Genomic DNA, 18,751 nt, shown 5'->3' with positions numbered 1-18,751 from the left:
GAATGGCGGTGGACAGACCTTTACACTGAATATTTAGTTTTCCTACTTGTTATATAAATACTACTTCCTATGATATTTAATTTCTGTACTATTCAAAGAGTGCTGTATAGGTGCTGCACAAAAAGAGTAAGCCATTGTGTCAACTGTGTAAAAAACATTATTGCAGGCCTGTGCATAGATCACCAAGAACAAATGATTCAGTCACTATACATGGTCAGGATGGAGCATAATGAGTTCATCAGAACGCATATTTCCTGACTCCACCCCAATGCTTCTCAGGTAGCATGTAGTGATCATGCTGCTCAACTTCAAATGTAAAAAAAAATAATTTCTGGCTTACTGAGAAGGAACACTGACTTTACCGAATAGTTCATTCAGAAAAACCTTTACAGATCCAGAATCCGTTCGTGTAATGTAAACTTTCAGCAACACAGTCTAGACATCTGTCCGTTCAGTACCTCCTAGAGTTCCCTCTTCCTCCATAATCACCATACCCTCCCCTGCCCTGGTATCCTCCACCGCCTCCTCTTCCACCTCTGGGACCTGCATTAAAACCTCCTCTTCCATATCCACCACCTCCGCGTCCTCCTCCTCTCCAACCTCCCCTTACTCCATCATCCTGTCTCTTCTGCCAGGGTGGCATTTCTGGAGGTGGAGGCTCAATCTCTGATGGTCTTCCCCCTCGATCAGGCACCCTTCCCATTAGAACCTGTAAAAAAAGAATTATGGTATGGATAACAATGGAATAAAAAGAGCTGGCTAAAAATACTGAGGCAACACAGCAAATCTTTTTTTTTTTTTTATGACAGGATATTGGAATAATAAAAGGACAAAACAAGCCATTTAAACTAATGCTAATTTTTAATGGATGAAAAAATAAATAAAGTATGCAGTCACTTTATCTTCCTTACAATTCTTTCTATAACTATGGGCAACAAAGCCAACCACCAACTGCACAGAATACCACCAAAATGCCAGTAGGTGAAAAGATCATATTCTAGAAATACCCTATTTTAAAATATTGATGGAATATGATGAAATCCCTTAAAGTATAACTTTACTTTTTTTTAAATTGTATGCCGCTTGGGAGGTTTCCCTTCAGTTCCTGTCCTGTAAACACAACAGGAAGTGAGGGGAAATATCTCTGATGGGGTAATGTCTTCTTTGTCACCAGGGAAAATGTCCACATTGAAAGTTTTTTCTTTAATTTCTATTTCAGTAACAACTTCACAATCTTGAATTTTCCAGACTCAGTATCAAGAGCCACCAGAACAATTAGTGAGTGTGAATCTTCACAACGGGGGCACAGACATCAATAAAAACCTGACAGGGATTACCTCACCACTCCTGGTCTCCCAGTTATATATACATTAAGGATTTTTAGTAAACACCAATGCAAAGTACAATCTGCTTTTGCACAGATGATCCCAGCATTGGAACAAGAGAAGAACTGCTGAGAAAAGCCAATCACATGAGCTGCCAGGCACTATGGGTCGTGTAATATTAGAAAATAGAAAAACTGCGGTTCATTAGACAGTATGAGACAGGTGTAGTACAAACACGCAGGGATCACATCCCGCTAATTTCATCACCAGCACAGAAAGATTCCTGGTGCTTAACAGCAATCAGGGATTATCCCACGCATATATAATATCACAGCGTGCACGCACCATGATAGCTCATCCTGCCCATTCTCAAGAAACTGGTTGACACAGCGAGCTTATGTCACATCTCATATCCACAAAAGGGCAGGAACAATCTTATCTACTGTATCATCCCATCCATTTTTGGTCATGTCATTTTAATCAATAAAATTGTTTTATTCATATAGATTTGTGGTCATACTGTATGGATATCTATATGTGTGACACCTGAAAAGCCCCACACTTTTTGTTCTTACATGGTAAATTAGGGCTGTGGTGTCCATGTCCTTAGTGGTTTGAGTTTTAGATTTGGATATATCATCCCATAAGGTGACAAACAGCTTATGGGCTGAAAGATGAATCATTCTTTTTGTTGTTTTAAATAGCTTGTGGAAAGGTTAGAACCTCTGGCAGTTGTTCATTGTTGTCTTTTCCTCTGTTGGAAACATTTGTTTTAGTAGAGGCAGAATGGAAGAACCTCTGTGAGGTTAAAACTGCCATGTCTCCACAAGGGATTCTCCTCACTTCCTGTGCTGGTGACCTCACAAGAAAACAAAAACGAACGTGTACATAACAATATACCTTGTTCACAGGACACACAGTCTTCTCCCTTATCGATCCACTGCTAGTGCGCACTATTCTGGAGAGATCCTCCCTGGCCGCCAAGAGATGTGATAATGTGATGCCCGATTTTGGGCACAGCGAGTATCGTACTGGCTGATAAACACGAGCAATCTCATCTGTTTTGAGCTGATGGAGAAAATGTATTGAAATAGATTGTTACTGACAGTTCAAATAAACACATTCATATTATTGCCATCATTAGTACAATTTTACCAAAGTATCTTGCAATGTGACATTTGAGAACAAAGCATTTCTATGAACAGGGAAAGTACAACATGTGGAAGATAACCAATGTACCCACCTTGGCCCTCTCTGACCAGCCAAATGACTGAACAGTAACATCCAGACGCTTTATTAACATTCGTCGCCGACACGCATACTCTTTAGCGAGAGTTTCATTTATCTTCTCGAGGCGTTCCTATGAGATTCAGAAAATTTTAAGACTGGTGAACAAGTCGTAGATTATGTTTCCATTGTACACATTATAAACATTATCACTTGCAGAGCAGACAGCATAGATTACTGCTTTAAAGAGAAAATTATGTTTTTTTTACTTTACACAACAGTAACTTTTGTATAACGGCTACAACGTTGGCTTTCATTCATAAATGAATGCATAGCAAGACTGGCATGTCACACCAACGGCTCAGTCTCGCAGATTACACTGGGAGTGCAAAGTTTTCCCTGTGTAATCAGCAGAGCTGCGCTATGAATGTGACAACAATTTGCTGTGCTCAGTTTATCAGGAGAACACAGAGCAGATGGCTGTCACACCAACATTGGAACACCACAAATTACATGGGAAGAGCTAAACTCCATCAGTGTAATCTGCAAAACTCAACTGTCAATGCGACAGTGAGACAGAGCAGAGGGTGGCTGGGGTAATGAGGGAGGCTCCGCCCCAGCTGTGATCCCCCACAAACCACAGCAGAGACGTGTGGCTTTTCTGCTTTGTTGTGTCCCGATACTTACTTTCTGTTCACCTACGAGAGCAAACTGAAAGGCCTCTTACTTCTGGGTATGGATAGACCATGTGACTCTCTTCCTTTCTTCCCACAATGCAGCACTGAGAGGCCAATCATCACAGGCTTGAGCACTGTCACATGGGGATGGACAGAGTTACCAATGCCCTGAGTACGCTTCAGATTAACCTTCACAGGTGGAGGTGGGTGATTGGGATTAGGTAAACCTGTTCTACTGTCACTTCCAAGGCTCATCGCTCAGCAAGATGGTTTAAATCTTAGGTTTAGTATATCTTTTACACATTACTTTGATCTTCTATTATATTTTTCTCACCAACTGTTCTGCATTCAGTTCCACAGTGAGGAGTGTCTTGTTAATACTGTTTGACTGCACTTTGGGTAATAACTCAGTAACCTGCAGAAGATATAAAACAGACAACATAAATATGAGATCTGGGGTTTTTCATCAAAATTCTGCACATTCTTTTTTTTTTTTACTAGGGTGTAAAAGCATCTGCCAATTCCAAATATTAAAGTATTTTCATATCCACAGCAGAATAACCAGATAAGACCTAATTCTTGAAAATATGAGCTCTGCTAAATTTTTGGGAAGCTGGGAAGAGTTAACATTTTCAAAAGGGCTGAACAACCCCTCAAAGCCAATGCTGAAATGCAAATGTTAAAAGACTATTCTGTCCAATCAAAGGAAGAGATAAACACGAGGGCTGCCGCTGCTGATCTTCTCCTGAACATTTTTGTTGCCTTGCGCTTATGCTGAGCTGCTTGCTTCAATATTTCCCATTGGTGACAAAGAAGGCCAGGCCGTTTGACTTTCTCAGCACAAGTCAAGATTTGCATTAAGAATGCTCCGTGTATGAGGGCTTCTAAGGTGTTCATGGAAATAACAAAGGGTAAGTGGAACCAAGCTTGCCTGCATTGCATTCACACTATTGTACTTTAAAAGTTGCTGATGGTCAAAAAGCCAACACCGCTTAGCCACACATGTTCTGCTGGTGGCTCAACAAACTATTGCTTCGGCATGGAAAAAGCAATTTGTACCCTTTGGGGAAGTTACGCGGCGGATAGATTTTTTTCTGTTTAAACGAGAAGCTGACCAGCATCCTCACGGACACCAACAAATCTTTCACTAAGATTATTAAAGTATAAAGCCAAAATTGGATTGGGTAGGAAATGGCTACAACCCCATCAAACTTTTCAGTAGTCTTTGTTATAATGGGGTGCTTTAGATATGCTAAAATGTATCCACCACTGCTTCTAATTCTGAAGAGATCCATACAAGTCAAAGCTGTACTAATGACCTAGCCTATTAATACAGCTAATAAACTAGAAACTTTAGCTCTCTTTCTCGTCACAAGTAGGTGTTTTTCTCTAGGAGCCTAGGAGATTACTGTTGCACAGGAGTTCTGTAAGTAAGGTGTCCTGTCAATAGAATAATAACTATCCACATTCTTCCTTGCGGCAGTTATAATAAATATAATAAAGATGGCAGCTTTACAATAAATTCCAATGGACAGCATTGCTCCTTATTTAAAAGAAGGCTAACAACCATTATAACACCGATTTATTCTCTTTTTGGTGCTCAACCACATAGCCCCAATTCACCTTATTGCTTGTTTTCTCCAGAGCTTAGAGTCAATCTCAAATCATTTTACCTTTCAAATTTTCTGCTTTATCATATTTACAGGATTTTTGGATAACTATTACTAGTTTACTAATGCCTACTTTAAAACATTGCAGTTTTAATTACATATTTGTATGCTGTTCCTGCTGAACTATCCAATACACTGAGTGGCCAGATTATTATGACCACCCCATCAGTACTTCGTTGGGCCACGAGATGACTTCGTTGGGTCGCCTCGTGACTCCACGAGATGTTGAAAGGTGATGTGAGGAATCTGACACTGCACTGTTGCCCTTCTGTTGTCTTGTACCAGTCTTGTCACTCTCCGTTCTGCCCTAACATTGACTAGTCGGCACAATTCGCACGTTCAGACCCAGATTTTCGGCTGACAGTCCAGTCTTTAAACACTTTAACAACAGCTGCTCTTTTAACGTTTTCTGCTGTTTTGATGATACTCGCTCCATGGCTCCGAGCGCCAACAATCATCCCACGTTCAAAGGCTGTTAAATCGCGTTCTTTACCCATATCTTCAGAAACAAATCACTTCTACTGTCGTGGTAACCAACCTGCTTCCCTATTTATAATGGTCTGGCCCTCTAGCAACTTCAGCGCAAAATTATAGCTAATTTGCGTACAAACGTCAGGTGGTCATAATAATCTGCCCACTCAGTGTATACTGTAATCATTATTGATCAGCTATTGCTATACCTCCTATTTTATTTCCCCTCCAAAGTTTCTGCCTTACTTTGATAATGAACAAACAAATGTAATAAAGACACATATAAATATAAATATGTAGGATGCTTTTCTTATGAAAATGCTAGTTGCCAGGCTCTCTCATGCTTCAATGCTTTAAGACACAGACATGAACAAGCATACAAATAAGGAAAGCCAGAATGAAGTCAGAAAACCTTATCTTTGTATTTGTTCCATGTCAGTGATGTAGAAAGCATTAATGCCATTCAATCTGTATGACAGTTATGGAACTGTGCAGCAACAAATTCTTGCAAGATTTGGGACCCTCAGCTTTTCTAGGAAGCGGCTGTTGGGCAGCCAAGCAATTTAGTATTAGGGGTATAGAGATTAGCATTAGGCAATTGTTCCCTGCTAGGACACCTTACATACACATATGTGTTCCAGGGTCAATGACTCATCAAGTATCTAGTAGAGGGGTGCCCATTAGGTAGATCGTGATCTACCAGTAGCTCTCAAAGCTGATGCTGGTAGATCACGAAGGGTGTGAATGGCGGCCCCTTTATTCCATTTTGGTATATTTATTTCGCTGTGCACACATGATTACCTATTAGCCTGAGTCTGCTGAGCCAAGTTCCCTGACACCTTTCTGGTGGATACTGGTGGTTGAAGTGCTATGTATTACATCAAAGAATATTAGTTTACACAGCCTGTTGCACTGCACTGTTTGCAAAATACAGTAAGATGAGCCAGGGGAGAGAGCGGGGAGAGCGAAGAGAGACAGCCAGGAGGATGAGCAAGGAGAGACAGCCAGGAGGATGAGCAAGGAGAGACTTTCCATTTTGGTATATTTATTTCGCTGTGCACACATGATTACCTATTAGCCTGAGTCTGCTGAGCCAAGTTCCCTGACACCTTTCTGGTGGATACTGGTGGTTGAAGTGCTATGTATTACATCAAAGAATATTAGTTTACACAGCCTGTTGCACTGCACTGTTTGCAAAATACAGTAAGATGAGCCAGGGGAGAGAGCGGGGAGAGCGAAGAGAGACAGCCAGGAGGATGAGCAAGGAGAGACAGCCAGGAGGATGAGCAAGGAGAGACAGCCAGGAGAGGGAGAGCGAGGGAGGTTTATTTTTTTTCCATTGGTAGATCTCATGTTGCTCGTCATTTGAAAAGTAGATCTTAACACAAAAATTGTGGGCACCCCTGTAGTAGAGGAATTTGGATAAGGATGAAAGCCCAGCAACCTACACATCGAAGCCATCAGCAGGGAGCTACTATATTTCTGTCCTAAAGGGTTTCTTTTAAAGGGAACCTGTCAAAACACAAACCTGAGCAAAAGTTCCGATAGAAGCAGCCATTCGTCGACTGATAAGCCCAATTTTAGTTTCAGGGCAATGACATGGAACCTATGTAGCCCAATTAAGAATGAAGACATTGGCCTTTAACTAATATTTGGCACAAGAGTTGAGAAATTGACTTTTCAATTAGAGGATTTTCAAACTTTTTTTTTTTGCTTTTATATTCAAGTCTTCGCTCTAAAGAAGAGAGGACGGTACAGGCAGTAAACTAAATACATGCGGAAAGCTAAATATTTAACACACACTTCTTACCTTTTCCTGCACACTTTTTAACTGGCCTACAATATCTGAGGTTGGTGGTAGAGGCAATCTGAGTGCTTCAAAAATATTTTTGATTTCTTTATGCACAGCATCATTTGACCCAGAGCAACTTGACTTTTGGGTCTGTAGGATCTGAACAGCCTGTAGTTCTGAACCTAGGAACACTGTGACAAATGATATGAGAAGATTAAAGAAGGTGAACTTATCAGCTCAAGGAAGTATGAAAATGACAATCATTTATTGTCCTATTCTGCACAAACAGAGCATCTAGTAAGCCTGCATCAGAAAGCTGGTGAGACACATTCATTTTTGTATTTTATTTAATTTTCCAAAGTTACATTGTGATTAAATGTATATGCAGATGTAACGTTTGTACTTACACAATAATTTTAGGCAATCCTCCTTGTTTTGCAGTCTGCTTTTGATATCTCCAGACACCAGAGAAGGATATGGGCAGGAAATCTCCTTTAAGAATCCACTTACTTCCAGCTGCATACTCTCCAGGTCTCCACCTATTAGGGGTAAGATGACAGACATTGGTTTTACAAATCTACCATCATACATTCAAAAGCAACAGTACCTTATGCTGTACATTACAAAAGACACCGGTAAAAATGTTGGCAGCAGAAGATTGAAAGCTGAAAAGGACCTTCTTATGTTTACGTATTTTCTTAAGGGACCGTAATATACAGGGGTACAGGTACTCCTAGAATGAGATCCTAATAGGTTGGACTTGATGGACTAATGTCTTTATTCAACCTCAAATACTATGTATGCTTCTAAAAGGACAACATGGAAAACACACACAACTTATACAAACAGTTTTAGTGTATTATATTTATATAAATGAATACTTATGAATAAACGTTTCACCATGGGTTTAAATGACTAGTTATAGCTTCTAATTTATAATTAGAAAGCATTTGTATTGTAGAAGTAAACATTGTGAAGGAGGAGGATAGAGGAAGTACTGATGAACATTTAAGGGTCATGGATAAAGAGACACTGTCACACATGACCCTCTGATGATCCCCTCTCCCACAATCTACCTCTGGTCCTTCCTCTGTCGCAGTAAACACAAAATACTTGGGTTCAAAGTATAGTGGAGCTTGTGACCTCCTGTCAATGATTTTACCAAGCCAATTGCTAGAACTGAGCACTGTGACATCAGAAAGGGAATTATGTTACTGCCCCTTCTAGGCTCAGACACCAGGCTTTTTTTTTTTTTTTAGTGGTGACTGCAATGAAGGTAGGTTTGGTGGGTAATTGATGGAGAGGCGAGTGTCAATGGGTCAGGGAGAACTTTATACAGATACTGAATGGGCAAAGTGACAACATCTCTTTGAGGATTTTTCAAATACTGTACACCTTCACACAGTTTGCCTGTTAAGATCACAATGCTTGCAGTGGAAAAGTATGGTGTGGCAGTCTTAACTACTATACAGCACCTAGGACCATACATGTAACATTCAGCTTTTAACACCTAATATATGTACAGCAGCCCCATAGCATAGGTGTGTTTTCATCAGCAAGACAAGATCTACACTTGACATTTCAATAGCTCAGTCATGGTGCTAAAATCTCTAGAAGAAGTAACTGATAACTAAACAGATGGAACAAATGGCAGCCAATCACATGTGCTGCTCCCTGCTGGCTGTGTCCGCTCTCACCCTCCCAGAAACAGCTCTGGAACCTGCACTAACTTTCCTAATTGGTCCAGTCTTGTGTCTAGTGCAGATTAATCAATAATGAGAATCGTTGACAAAAATTATCATTATCGATTAGATTAGTTGATTCAGCTCTACTGCACGCTACTTCTGTAGCTTAAACCATAAAGAGCCATTCGCTCCATCTGTTTAATGATCAGTTGTCAGCGAGTAATCACTAGCTATTGCAGTAGCATGATTAAAGTAATAAAACTAGTCCTCGTAGGTTTAGGCTTGAGGCCATGTAAAATTAGGGTGAAATGTCAGGCTAAAAGGCATGGCCATTCAAACAAGAGAAAACTACTATATGCAAAAAGTGACACCTAGAGGTTAAGACGTGTAGGTTTTATGCTAAGATTTTCAAGCATGTTTTTTTTTTTTCTATTATAACATTTTGTATTTGTTATGTTGCATATCAATTACAGTTAAACATTGTATCCCAATACAGGTTTTTGGAATCCTAAAAAATTGAATATACCAGGGCTGGACAAAACCTAAGAGCCAGGTAGCCAATGCACCTTTAATATTCACCCGGTTCCTAACGTTTAGGTCCCGTTCGCACCAGCTGGACTGAGCTACGCTGGGCAGCTTTGCAGAGTTTGAGGTGGCGTGGACAGAAAAAAAAAAGAAATACGGCATGCAGTGCTTTTTGTCAGCACACTGTGTTGTGGCACAATCCACTGTGCTGAGACTGATGGAACTGAATGAAATTTCATTTTTTTGTAATTTCAAACAGTAAAAAAAAAAAAAGGTACCGCAGCCTTCACAGTACACACCAGCGGCTACATTCCAATGCAGTTGATGGTGTGAATGGGCCCTTAAGAGTTTTCTCAGGTTATTGCCAATGGAACTGGCTTCTGAATTGGACTGACTGGCTCCTGAATTCCATATTAATTCATCCACCTCTGAACATACAATCAATAAATGTTTGAACATGTTAATAGAAATAACAGTATTCGGTGTGGTATGTGGGTTCATGTCCAGTTCATGTGACATACTAACAAAGTTATGAAGTGGTGAAAGTGGCCTGAACTCATTTTATTTTCAGAGTGAGTGTAGCATGCAAAAGTGGGAGCTGCAAATACTGAATGTCTGCCATAACTAAGTGATCAAATTAGCCATTATAAATGGTAATCAATATTTTTAATTCCAGAATGTTTGCGGAAATTTCAATGTACATTCTGGTCAAGTTCACACAAATAAAGCATGATACCACACGCTGCAGTGCCGTTCATTATGAATAGAATACCCATGCACTAAAGTGCAGCACACCCCTGTGCTTTGTGTTTGTTGTGTTGGCAGCCCATTGAAACTGAAAAGGCTGCCTTGGCACAAGGCACATTAAATTACTGCAAAAATGTGAACCCAGTCTCTAAGATATGGGAACAATCATATATGGAGCCAAGCAAATATGTTACAATGTTCAGTGCAATTTTCTGTGCAGTGATAGTTTTGGTTGAGTACTTACCTTCAGAGCTAACACTCTCTTCTAAGTTACCTAATAACTTAATCTGTGAGCAGAGCCAACACAAGAGCTGGCAGTATTCAGGAGATGACAACCCGCCCTCTAAAGCAGGACCTAGAGTGGCCTCATCCAGCAAGGGACCCTGGTACCTGTCACGAGAAGAAATCATCTTAAAGCATGTTGACTATCTTAAAATTTGACTTTCATTCATTAAACTGTCACATTGTCACGATTCACCACTCAACAGTGCAGAAGCATGATAAAAAGAAAGGAACCGTCCAGAGCTCTAAGTAAGTCGTTTTCCTTTCAAGGAATATAAAAGACCTGAGCAAAAATATGTTTTCATAGTAATCTTTCACCATGAAGTGTTACTCCATTTATTCCCATTGTCTGAGCCTGCACAGTAGATCCTCAGATTTCTGTGGGGCTGTCTCCCAACACAGGAGAAGCTCAGATACCACATACAAACCTATGAAGTCAAGGAAAGAAGATCCAGGCTCCTCAGATGTAAAGTGTGTGTGTGTGTGTGTTAAAAGGGGTGGGGAGCAGCTGCAAGAACCTGGTAAGTACACAACTGGTGTAGGTGGGTTAGTTATGGCTGGCAAAAAGGGTAAGTATACTTTCTGTGACAGTATACTTCTCCTTTAGGGTTTGTACATACCGGCTTCACTTTGTAAATGAACAATACATAGAGCAGGCTTTTTCAAAGATTTCAGCCAGCATCAAGCAGCTTTGCTGTACACTTCAACATCTCCAAACTGGTGTTGAAGGGTGCTTTAAACACAGATCTTGATGGGAGGGCTTACAGACACTTTAAACAATCCACTAGCAGAATTCAGCAAGCTTTAGCTTTAAACTGGAGCTAAGCGTAGCTTAAAAGTTTCAACGAATGTTGACTCAAGATTGCTTTTAACCTACAAATGCTTTGTAAAGGCTTGCCATACAGGCTGAATCTGGTATGTACAAGACCTAACAGACTATTGTGCTGAGATCTGACACAAAAATCATACTTCCAAACTCATTTCAGATTGTACAACTACAAAATGACAAAGGGCCCATTCACACCATTGTGCTGTGGTAACACGCGAAGTACCGCAACTTAGGGTAACACACATAACGTGCATTGCTGTGATTCATCTTGAATGTTAACTCAACATACCCACACAAAAAAACATTGCAGCATACCACACAGCGTCTGGTGTGTTGCATTGCAGGAAAATGCAGTCTGTCATCTTTTTGTATGTATTGTGTTGCATTTTAATTAGTTCCTTTTAAAAGGCCTGTTTAACACACCACAACATAATGACAACACTGCAATGTGGTGTGAATAGACCAAAAAAGTCCAACGAGGTGAATAATTCTTCAGGAGCAGACAGAGATGAGTTTATAATGATCATAATCATGAGCCAAAGCTTAGACTATATAATAGGATGCAGTGAATCTTTGTAGCAGGATTATTCACATGGTGGTAATAATGGCAATATTCCGGGTTGGGTGACATGTAATGTCTGATTACTAAAAATACAATCAATAACTGTTGATGGGCAGAAGGAACAGATGCAGGAGGCCAGGGGCACAAAGATGCAGAGGGGGCACAAAGACGTAATGACAGTGTCTCCATTCATATAGCACCCAATGAGATGGCTCTGTGTATGGCAGAGGGAACACAGAATATCCAGTACAGGACATAGCTCTCCTCTCACCCTAGAGCTTCCAACGTGTCTAATAAATCGGCCTCCATTCCGGTTGGCAGATTCCCTCCAATCACTCATTACACACCGACTTCCGGCTATGCAATAATACAGGTCCGTGCTGCAGCGGAGCTTCCGGAATAAAGGTTCCGGGTGCCGGTGCTCTATCGAAAGTTCCACCGGTGGTAACACGCTGAGGAGTAACTAAAAAGTTGCACAGTGCGGGGAACACTTCGTTCTGTCACAGAAGAACGGTTCACTTCTGTAAAGCTGGGCTGGTCACATCCTATTGCCTGTACGGTGTATTCTTTGTCTGTGTTGTTAGTATATAAAGTGTGCTGTGTACTCTGGAAAGCCCATCTCTGCCTAGAGGGGGGCTGTAAAGTCCCAGTGGCATGAATGCACATTAAGCCCATATTCAATGCATTCAGCTCCATAGCCCCAGAGTTAGCATGTCTGGCCCTTCCTAAACTTGGCCCCGTTTACATACAGGCAGCCAGGACTTTCCACATGTGCTGTTAAGCTGGCCACACACAAGCAGAATTTACTTTGAAAAAACTTGTATTTGGAATGTCCGTTCAATTTTCTAATAGATAATGCGGATAAAAAAAAAAGATCGTTTTCAGTCGTAGTAATAGAAACGTTAAAGGAGCAGAATCGAAAATGTTCCGTGAATGAAGGAAATTCAATCGGTGAATATGTTTATCATTCAGAAAACTGTATTCATTCCAAAACCTCAAATTACATTTCATGGCATTATCAACTGTTCTGAAGAGATTTTCCATATGAACGTCTATGTGAATATCTCTGTATGGCCAGCTTTCAGCAGAAGGAGGTGGTGTGACTGATAAGGTCACACCAGAGCTCCAGGCACTGTGCACATCTTAAGTATAATGGTGACTGGTTCTCTTTACAGAAGTAATAGTCCTTATGCACTGGTACCTGTAGTACTGTATGGGGGTCAAGTGCTGAAAGTCCATTGACATAGATTTGAGTACATTTTGCGATAAAACAAGGCTGATTGTGGCTGGCCATTATGTAGTGGAAGGCATTAACAAGACATCATTAGGCCACGTCTTGACAGAAAAGATCCGACAATACTAACTTTGCTGTCAGAATCCGAGGACTGCAGGAGGCAAATATTGCCATGTGAAGGGATCCAAGGATTGGTATATATTGTTTGACACACCGCTGTGCCCATATGAACCATGCCAGCGGACAGCAGGAAGATTTCCTAGAATGGACACATGAGAATTAGCATGCCCGTCACACATGAAGATCTTTTCCAAAAATGCTGTCCCATTGACACTTTCACAACATTACACACAAATGAATAACACAATGAGGACTTTTAAAGCTGTGATGTTTATATAATGAACAATTCCAGCCAGGGCTGCCATAAGAAATCATGGGGAACGTACAGCCCCCCCCAGTCCACCTAACAAGGCCCCAGCAGCATTATTGCGCACTTTACTGCAACACTTAACAATGAACATTACATGCATTGGTGCAATGCGGTGCCATTCACTCTGAATGGCATCTTGAGATGAGCGAGTGTCGTGAAATTATTGCATACGCCATTCTTTGGCATAGCACCACACATTAGTGTGCTGAAACACACATCCATCTCAAAGTGGATTGGGAATGAATGGCACCCCAAAATGCACCTCCCGTCCGCAATGCGTTTAACAGCACCACGACGCTTGGTACCACAATGCTGTGCAGTAGTGCATGCACTACTTTTTTCCCCACCACACTGCACCGCACAGGATTGCAGTACCATGCATTGGGGCCCGAAGGTGCATTTGGGGAGGGTGTCATTCAAATGAGTGGCAGCACACTTGCATGGAAGGTGTGTTGCGCAGTGGTGTGTGTTACTGGCACAGACGGTGTGATTGAGAGTCACCACAGTGTCTGCAATCTGTGCACCCCAAGGTCGCGGCTTCCATCTATGCAGCTTTTCGACCCGTTATCCCGATAAGACCATCTACCGCTCCTCCCCACTATCACCAATAACTCCACCCACATCTCTGTCCTGTTCTTCTGCGCAGGTTTACTGAGGGCCCATTCACAGCTGATGCTGCAAAAACGGCCAGCGCAGCCCGAATGCAAGGCAATTTGCATTTTCACAGATGGGCACAGTTCACACCACCGCCTGTATGGCATGCAGTACTTTGTTTTGTTTTTGATTCGGATTTTGCATATTTCGTTTTTCGGATTCGGGTCAGCAATTGAATTCGTTGCGGGATTCGGATTCGGACGAAATTCGTTAGCAGTAGTCGTTTTTCGGATTCGGGTCAGCAATTGATTTGGATTCGGACGAAATTCGTTAGCGGTAGTCCAGTTGAAATTTCGGTTATTGGACGAAATTCGTTAACAGCAAAGTGACATTAAAAAAAATATATATTTTTTTCTTCAGTCTGCAGAAGATGAAGAAAAAAAAAAGCGTGAGGTTCCCCCCCCAATTCATACCAGACCCTTTAGGTCTGGTAGGAATGTTAGGAGGGGACCCCCCTTTAATTGGAAAAAAAACAAAGACTCAATTTTTGACTATTCCTTTAATTAAAAAAAAATGGCTCCATCGATGTAATCCAGCATCAATCACGATGCACGACCCCCGCAGACCTGCCGAAATAAAAAAAAGTCCCACCGCACGACGACCACCCGAACCCGACGAAAACTCGCCACAAAATGACTCCCCTTACTCATTCACAAGGGGGGATCTGCCCTGCCGGGCCTGTGCTCAAGGGTCTGGTAGGACTGTTAGGGGGGACCCCACATTTCCCCCTCCCCATTTTTTGGGGCTGGGGTCTGGCATGAATTGGGGGGGAACCTCACGCTTTTTTTCCATCTTCTGCAGACTCTATAAAAAAAAACTAAATTTCGACCGGACTACTGCTAACGAATTCGACCAGACTACCGCTAACGAATTTTCGGGAAATCGGGATTTCGGATTCGTTTGCATTCGTTTTAGCTGTAATTCGGATTCCGAAAATGAGTCCGAATTTCGCAGATGTCTACCTTGTACTGACTATGCTGACAGTCCTCCTGCTGCCTGTCTTTCATATATACTTCATGTGAAGATCAATGACACAAATGGTCACAGTTGATGCTGCCACCTGCTATACAGTGAGTTAGTGCCCCCCCCCCCCCAAAGTTGAACTCTCTAACATACAGTCCAGCATTACACAGAACATGAGAGATCTGTGGTACAAACACTCACAGACATTCCAGCACTTTGGAACATTTCATATGTAAACGGCTTCTAAACATCAGGCAAATCAAGAAAAATAACCCAGAGGCAAGAGTACAGGTAGAGCTCTCATCACCAATTTGGGTTGAATCGGTAAATTCCCTGTCAGGCTTTTTTTTTTGCTGTTTGTGTCCCATTGATGAGATTTCCTTCCTACTTCCTGTCTGTGTCACAACAGAAAGTGAGAGGACATCTGTCAACAATAAAAGGGGTAATCCTACCTTAGTTGTCACTGGAGCGGGTGTCCCAAATGCTAGATTTGCCTTCATTTCCTGCTTCGGTAAAACCTGCAAAAATCTAGATTTCCCATCACCCAGACAAATTGAGAGCCCGATAAAAAAAACGACAGAGGTTCTTACTGTTCCTCACTCTATCCAAAGCAAAAATGTTTTGGCTAGAGATACACTTTAAGGTACCCAGACACAGGAGCAGGAATCCCAACCTGAAATAAGTCATTTCAGGGAGGTGTCCGCCACCCCCCCTTCTCCATGGGGGCGGGTGGCAACAACAAGGAAGAGAGCACCCCCCTGAAATGATGGCAGATAGTAAAGAAGCCAATGCTTCCTTTGCTATCTGCTGTGGTTTTTAGTGTTCTGACAACTGCTGCAGTCAGGACCAAAAAAAAAAATGGCATAGGAACTAATAGCTGGATTGCGATGGGCTATTTCAGTTTGCAATAGCCAATAGCAAGCTGCCTATTGCACCCGCCCTCTGCTGCTGTGAGTCAGCAGAGGTGGACCTGATGGAGAACTTCAGGAACACCTCTGCTGACTGACAGCAGCAGTGGGCGGGTGCAATAGCTAGTCTGCTATTGGCTATTGCAAATTGAAATAGCCAATAGGAATGTAGCTATTAGTTCCTATGCCGTTTTTTTTTTCGGACTGACGACGGCCCCGATGTCAGAAAAAAACAAAAAACAGACAGCACAGAAAGGTTTACTTTGCTAGATTGAGCAGAGTAATTCTTTCCGGGAGAAAATGTTTCTCTCCCGGGTGTCCGAGAGCCGCTATCTAATAGCGTGAGACTCCCAGAACATCCAGGAGAGTTGGGATGTCTGTATGAGAGGATTATAGTGGGAATTCTTCAAATACTGAATATTTAACCCACTTCTGTTTCTTTAGTTTGTTGAGTTACGATTTGAAAATGAAAGAGATAAGCTGATTGGTTGCCATGGGCAACTGCTGCAGATTCTGTCTGCTCTAGGTTTGATAAATTCCCCTCCATGAGTTTTAAACAACCAAATAACTGCAAAATAATGTGCGTTTTATTGTTGTCTGCAGTCTCAGTTTTAAAATGCATGTAAACAAACACAAGATTGTGATCAGAACCTACCATAGAAATGTAATCCTCCTGTCCCATCGCACTCCTGACCGGACAAAAACCCAAATCCAACTGGGTGGGTGCGGTAGTGACAACGGATGCCTCCGTAAAATGTATATAGATGAAAGTAGTCACTCGCACTCCATGATATTAAAGTCGATTTTGTTTCACCTGTATTTATTGTTTGATTTTGTTGCTTGACCCACTCTCTGTTTGCCTGAGGACGGGACCGCATGGTCTCGAAACGTCGCTAAGGAGATGTGTGTTATCTCAGTCAATATACAGCATTGACTTTAATATCATGGAGTGTGAGTGACTACTTTCATCTACCTACCATAGAAATGACACCTCCAGAAATGTTGTTAGGATTGCCCTGCTGACAGAATATACACACAGAGGTAACACTTCACCCTAGTCTACCACAGGGCCCTCCAAACTTCCCAGTACGAGGGCCACATTGTATATATTTTACAAAAAATAGAATGACTAAAATTTAAGTGAATAAGTAAATTCCATCTTTTACTCAGGCGTGGCCAGCAGAGTCCCCCCTAACCTCTAGGAGTGCCAAGCAGAGTCCCCCCTAACCTCTAGGAGTGCCAAGCAGAGTCCCCCCTTACATCTAGGAGTTCCAAGCAGAGTCCCCCCTTATATCCATGTGTTCCTAGCAGAGTCCCCCCTTACATCTAGGAGTTCCAAGCAGAGTCCCCCCTTATATCCATGTGTTCCTAGCAGAGTCCCCCTTACATCCATGTGTGCCCTGCAGAGTTCTCCTTACATCCATGTGTGCCCTGCAGAGTTCTCCTTACATCCATGTGTGCCCTGCAGAGTTCTCCTTACATCCATGTGTGCCCTGCAGAGTTCTCCTTACATCCATGTGTGCCCTGCAGAGTTCTCCTTACATCCATGTGTGCCCTGCAGAGTTCTCCTTACATCCATGTGTGCCCTGCAGAGTTCTCCTTACATCCATGTGTGCCCTGCAGAGTTCTCCTTACATCCATGTGTGCCCAGCAAAGTCGCCCCTTACATCCATGTGTGCCCAGCAAAGTCGCCCCTTACATCCATGTGTGCCCAGCAGAGTCTCCCTTACATCCATGTGTGCCCTGCAGAGTCCTCCTTACATCCATGTGTGCCCTGCAGAGTTCTCCTTACATCCATGTGTGCCCTGCAGAGTCCTCCTTACATCCATGTGTGCCCTGCAGAGTTCTCCTTACATCCATGTGTGCCCTGCAGAGTTCTCCTTACATCCATGTGTGCCCTGCAGAGTTCTCCTTACATCCATGTGTGCCCTGCAGAGTTCTCCTTACATCCATGTGTGCCCAGCAAAGTCGCCCCTTACATCCATGTGTGCCCAGCAAAGTCGCCCCTTACATCCATGTGTGCCCAGCAAAGTCGCCCCTTACATCCATGTGTGTCCAGCAGAGTACCCCCTTACATCTGTGCCTGCAGAGTCCACCCTAGCTTGGAGCAGTGGCTAATTTACAACACACACAGGGACCATGGGGAACAAAAGTAGCCACCCTCCAGAAGGAAGGACAGTGTCAGCACCAATTCAGAGATGATTTGAGGATCTACAACCGAGTGATACACAAATAAGATACATTTGTGTTAGTTGTTAAGTTACTTGAATGCACTTATACAATTTAACTCCTGAGTTTAATGTCACTTTAAGGGATATCTAAACTTTGTTTGCCACATGAGGGCACTCTTGAGCTATTTGTATCTTGTGCAGCAAAGTGAACTCTGTAGTAAGGAATTTTTGTTGTAATTATGAAGATGGTTCTTATGATGACATTAGTCATTTTAACAAAATAATCAGTAATTGGGCCTTTGTTTTTAACCCCTTCATGACTGAGGCCCTTTTTTCAATTTTTGCACCCATGTTATATTCCACATTTTAGGCCTGAAAATGACGTAAAACCCCCCAACATTATATATTTTCTGAATGCCAAGACCCTATAGAATAAAATGGTGGTAGTTGAAAATTTTTATGTTGCGCAATATTAGCGCAACTCCTTATTAAACCCCAAAATTTAGTGACAAATTTAATTAAATGCCCCAAAACACAACAAATTACCCATTTTTGAAATGAAATATAAAAGATGAGGTTACAACGAGTAAAACGATACC

At 42.0% G+C, this 18,751-nt stretch overlaps 1 protein-coding gene across 2 annotated transcripts; it reads right to left on the bottom strand.

The window, feature by feature from the left end:
- Positions 1-392: 392 nt before the first annotated feature.
- FAM98B (family with sequence similarity 98 member B) lies at positions 393-12,122 on the bottom strand. 2 transcript variants are annotated; one of them, XM_018554198.1, is made up of 8 exons: positions 12,064-12,122; positions 10,364-10,509; positions 7,570-7,701; positions 7,172-7,353; positions 3,564-3,635; positions 2,569-2,685; positions 2,226-2,393; positions 393-709 (listed from the first exon to the last, which is right to left on the bottom strand). In XM_018554198.1, exons 1-8 carry the CDS (start codon positions 12,099-12,101, stop codon positions 452-454), a joined length of 1,113 nt encoding a protein of 370 aa, XP_018409700.1. In that variant the 5' UTR covers positions 12,102-12,122; the 3' UTR covers positions 393-451. The 2 variants fall into 2 exon arrangements, with proteins under 2 accessions (XP_018409700.1, XP_018409699.1); XM_018554197.1 differs by having other exon boundaries at positions 3,564-3,644; positions 7,181-7,353.
- Between the last annotated feature and the right edge of the window lie 6,629 nt (positions 12,123-18,751).

Source organism: Nanorana parkeri, unplaced genomic scaffold (genome assembly GCF_000935625.1).
Source record: "Nanorana parkeri isolate BGI_ZX_2015 unplaced genomic scaffold, ASM93562v1 scaffold146, whole genome shotgun sequence".
NCBI lineage: Eukaryota > Metazoa > Chordata > Amphibia > Anura > Dicroglossidae > Nanorana > Nanorana parkeri.
Note: the sequence above shows the minus strand (reverse complement) of the source record. Positions and strands in the feature narration are given on the sequence as shown.

Coding starts and splice junctions, on each gene's coding strand:
- FAM98B (XM_018554198.1), bottom strand. CDS start 12,101: ATGGAGGCCGATTTATTAGACACGTTGGAAGCTCTAGG. Junction 10,510..12,063: donor GACACGTTGGAAGCTCTAGG/GTGAGAGGAGAG, acceptor TTCTCGTGACAG/GTACCAGGGTCCCTTGCTGG. Junction 2,686..3,563: donor AACTGAATGCAGAACAGTTG/GTGAGAAAAATA, acceptor TGAATCTCATAG/GAACGCCTCGAGAAGATAAA.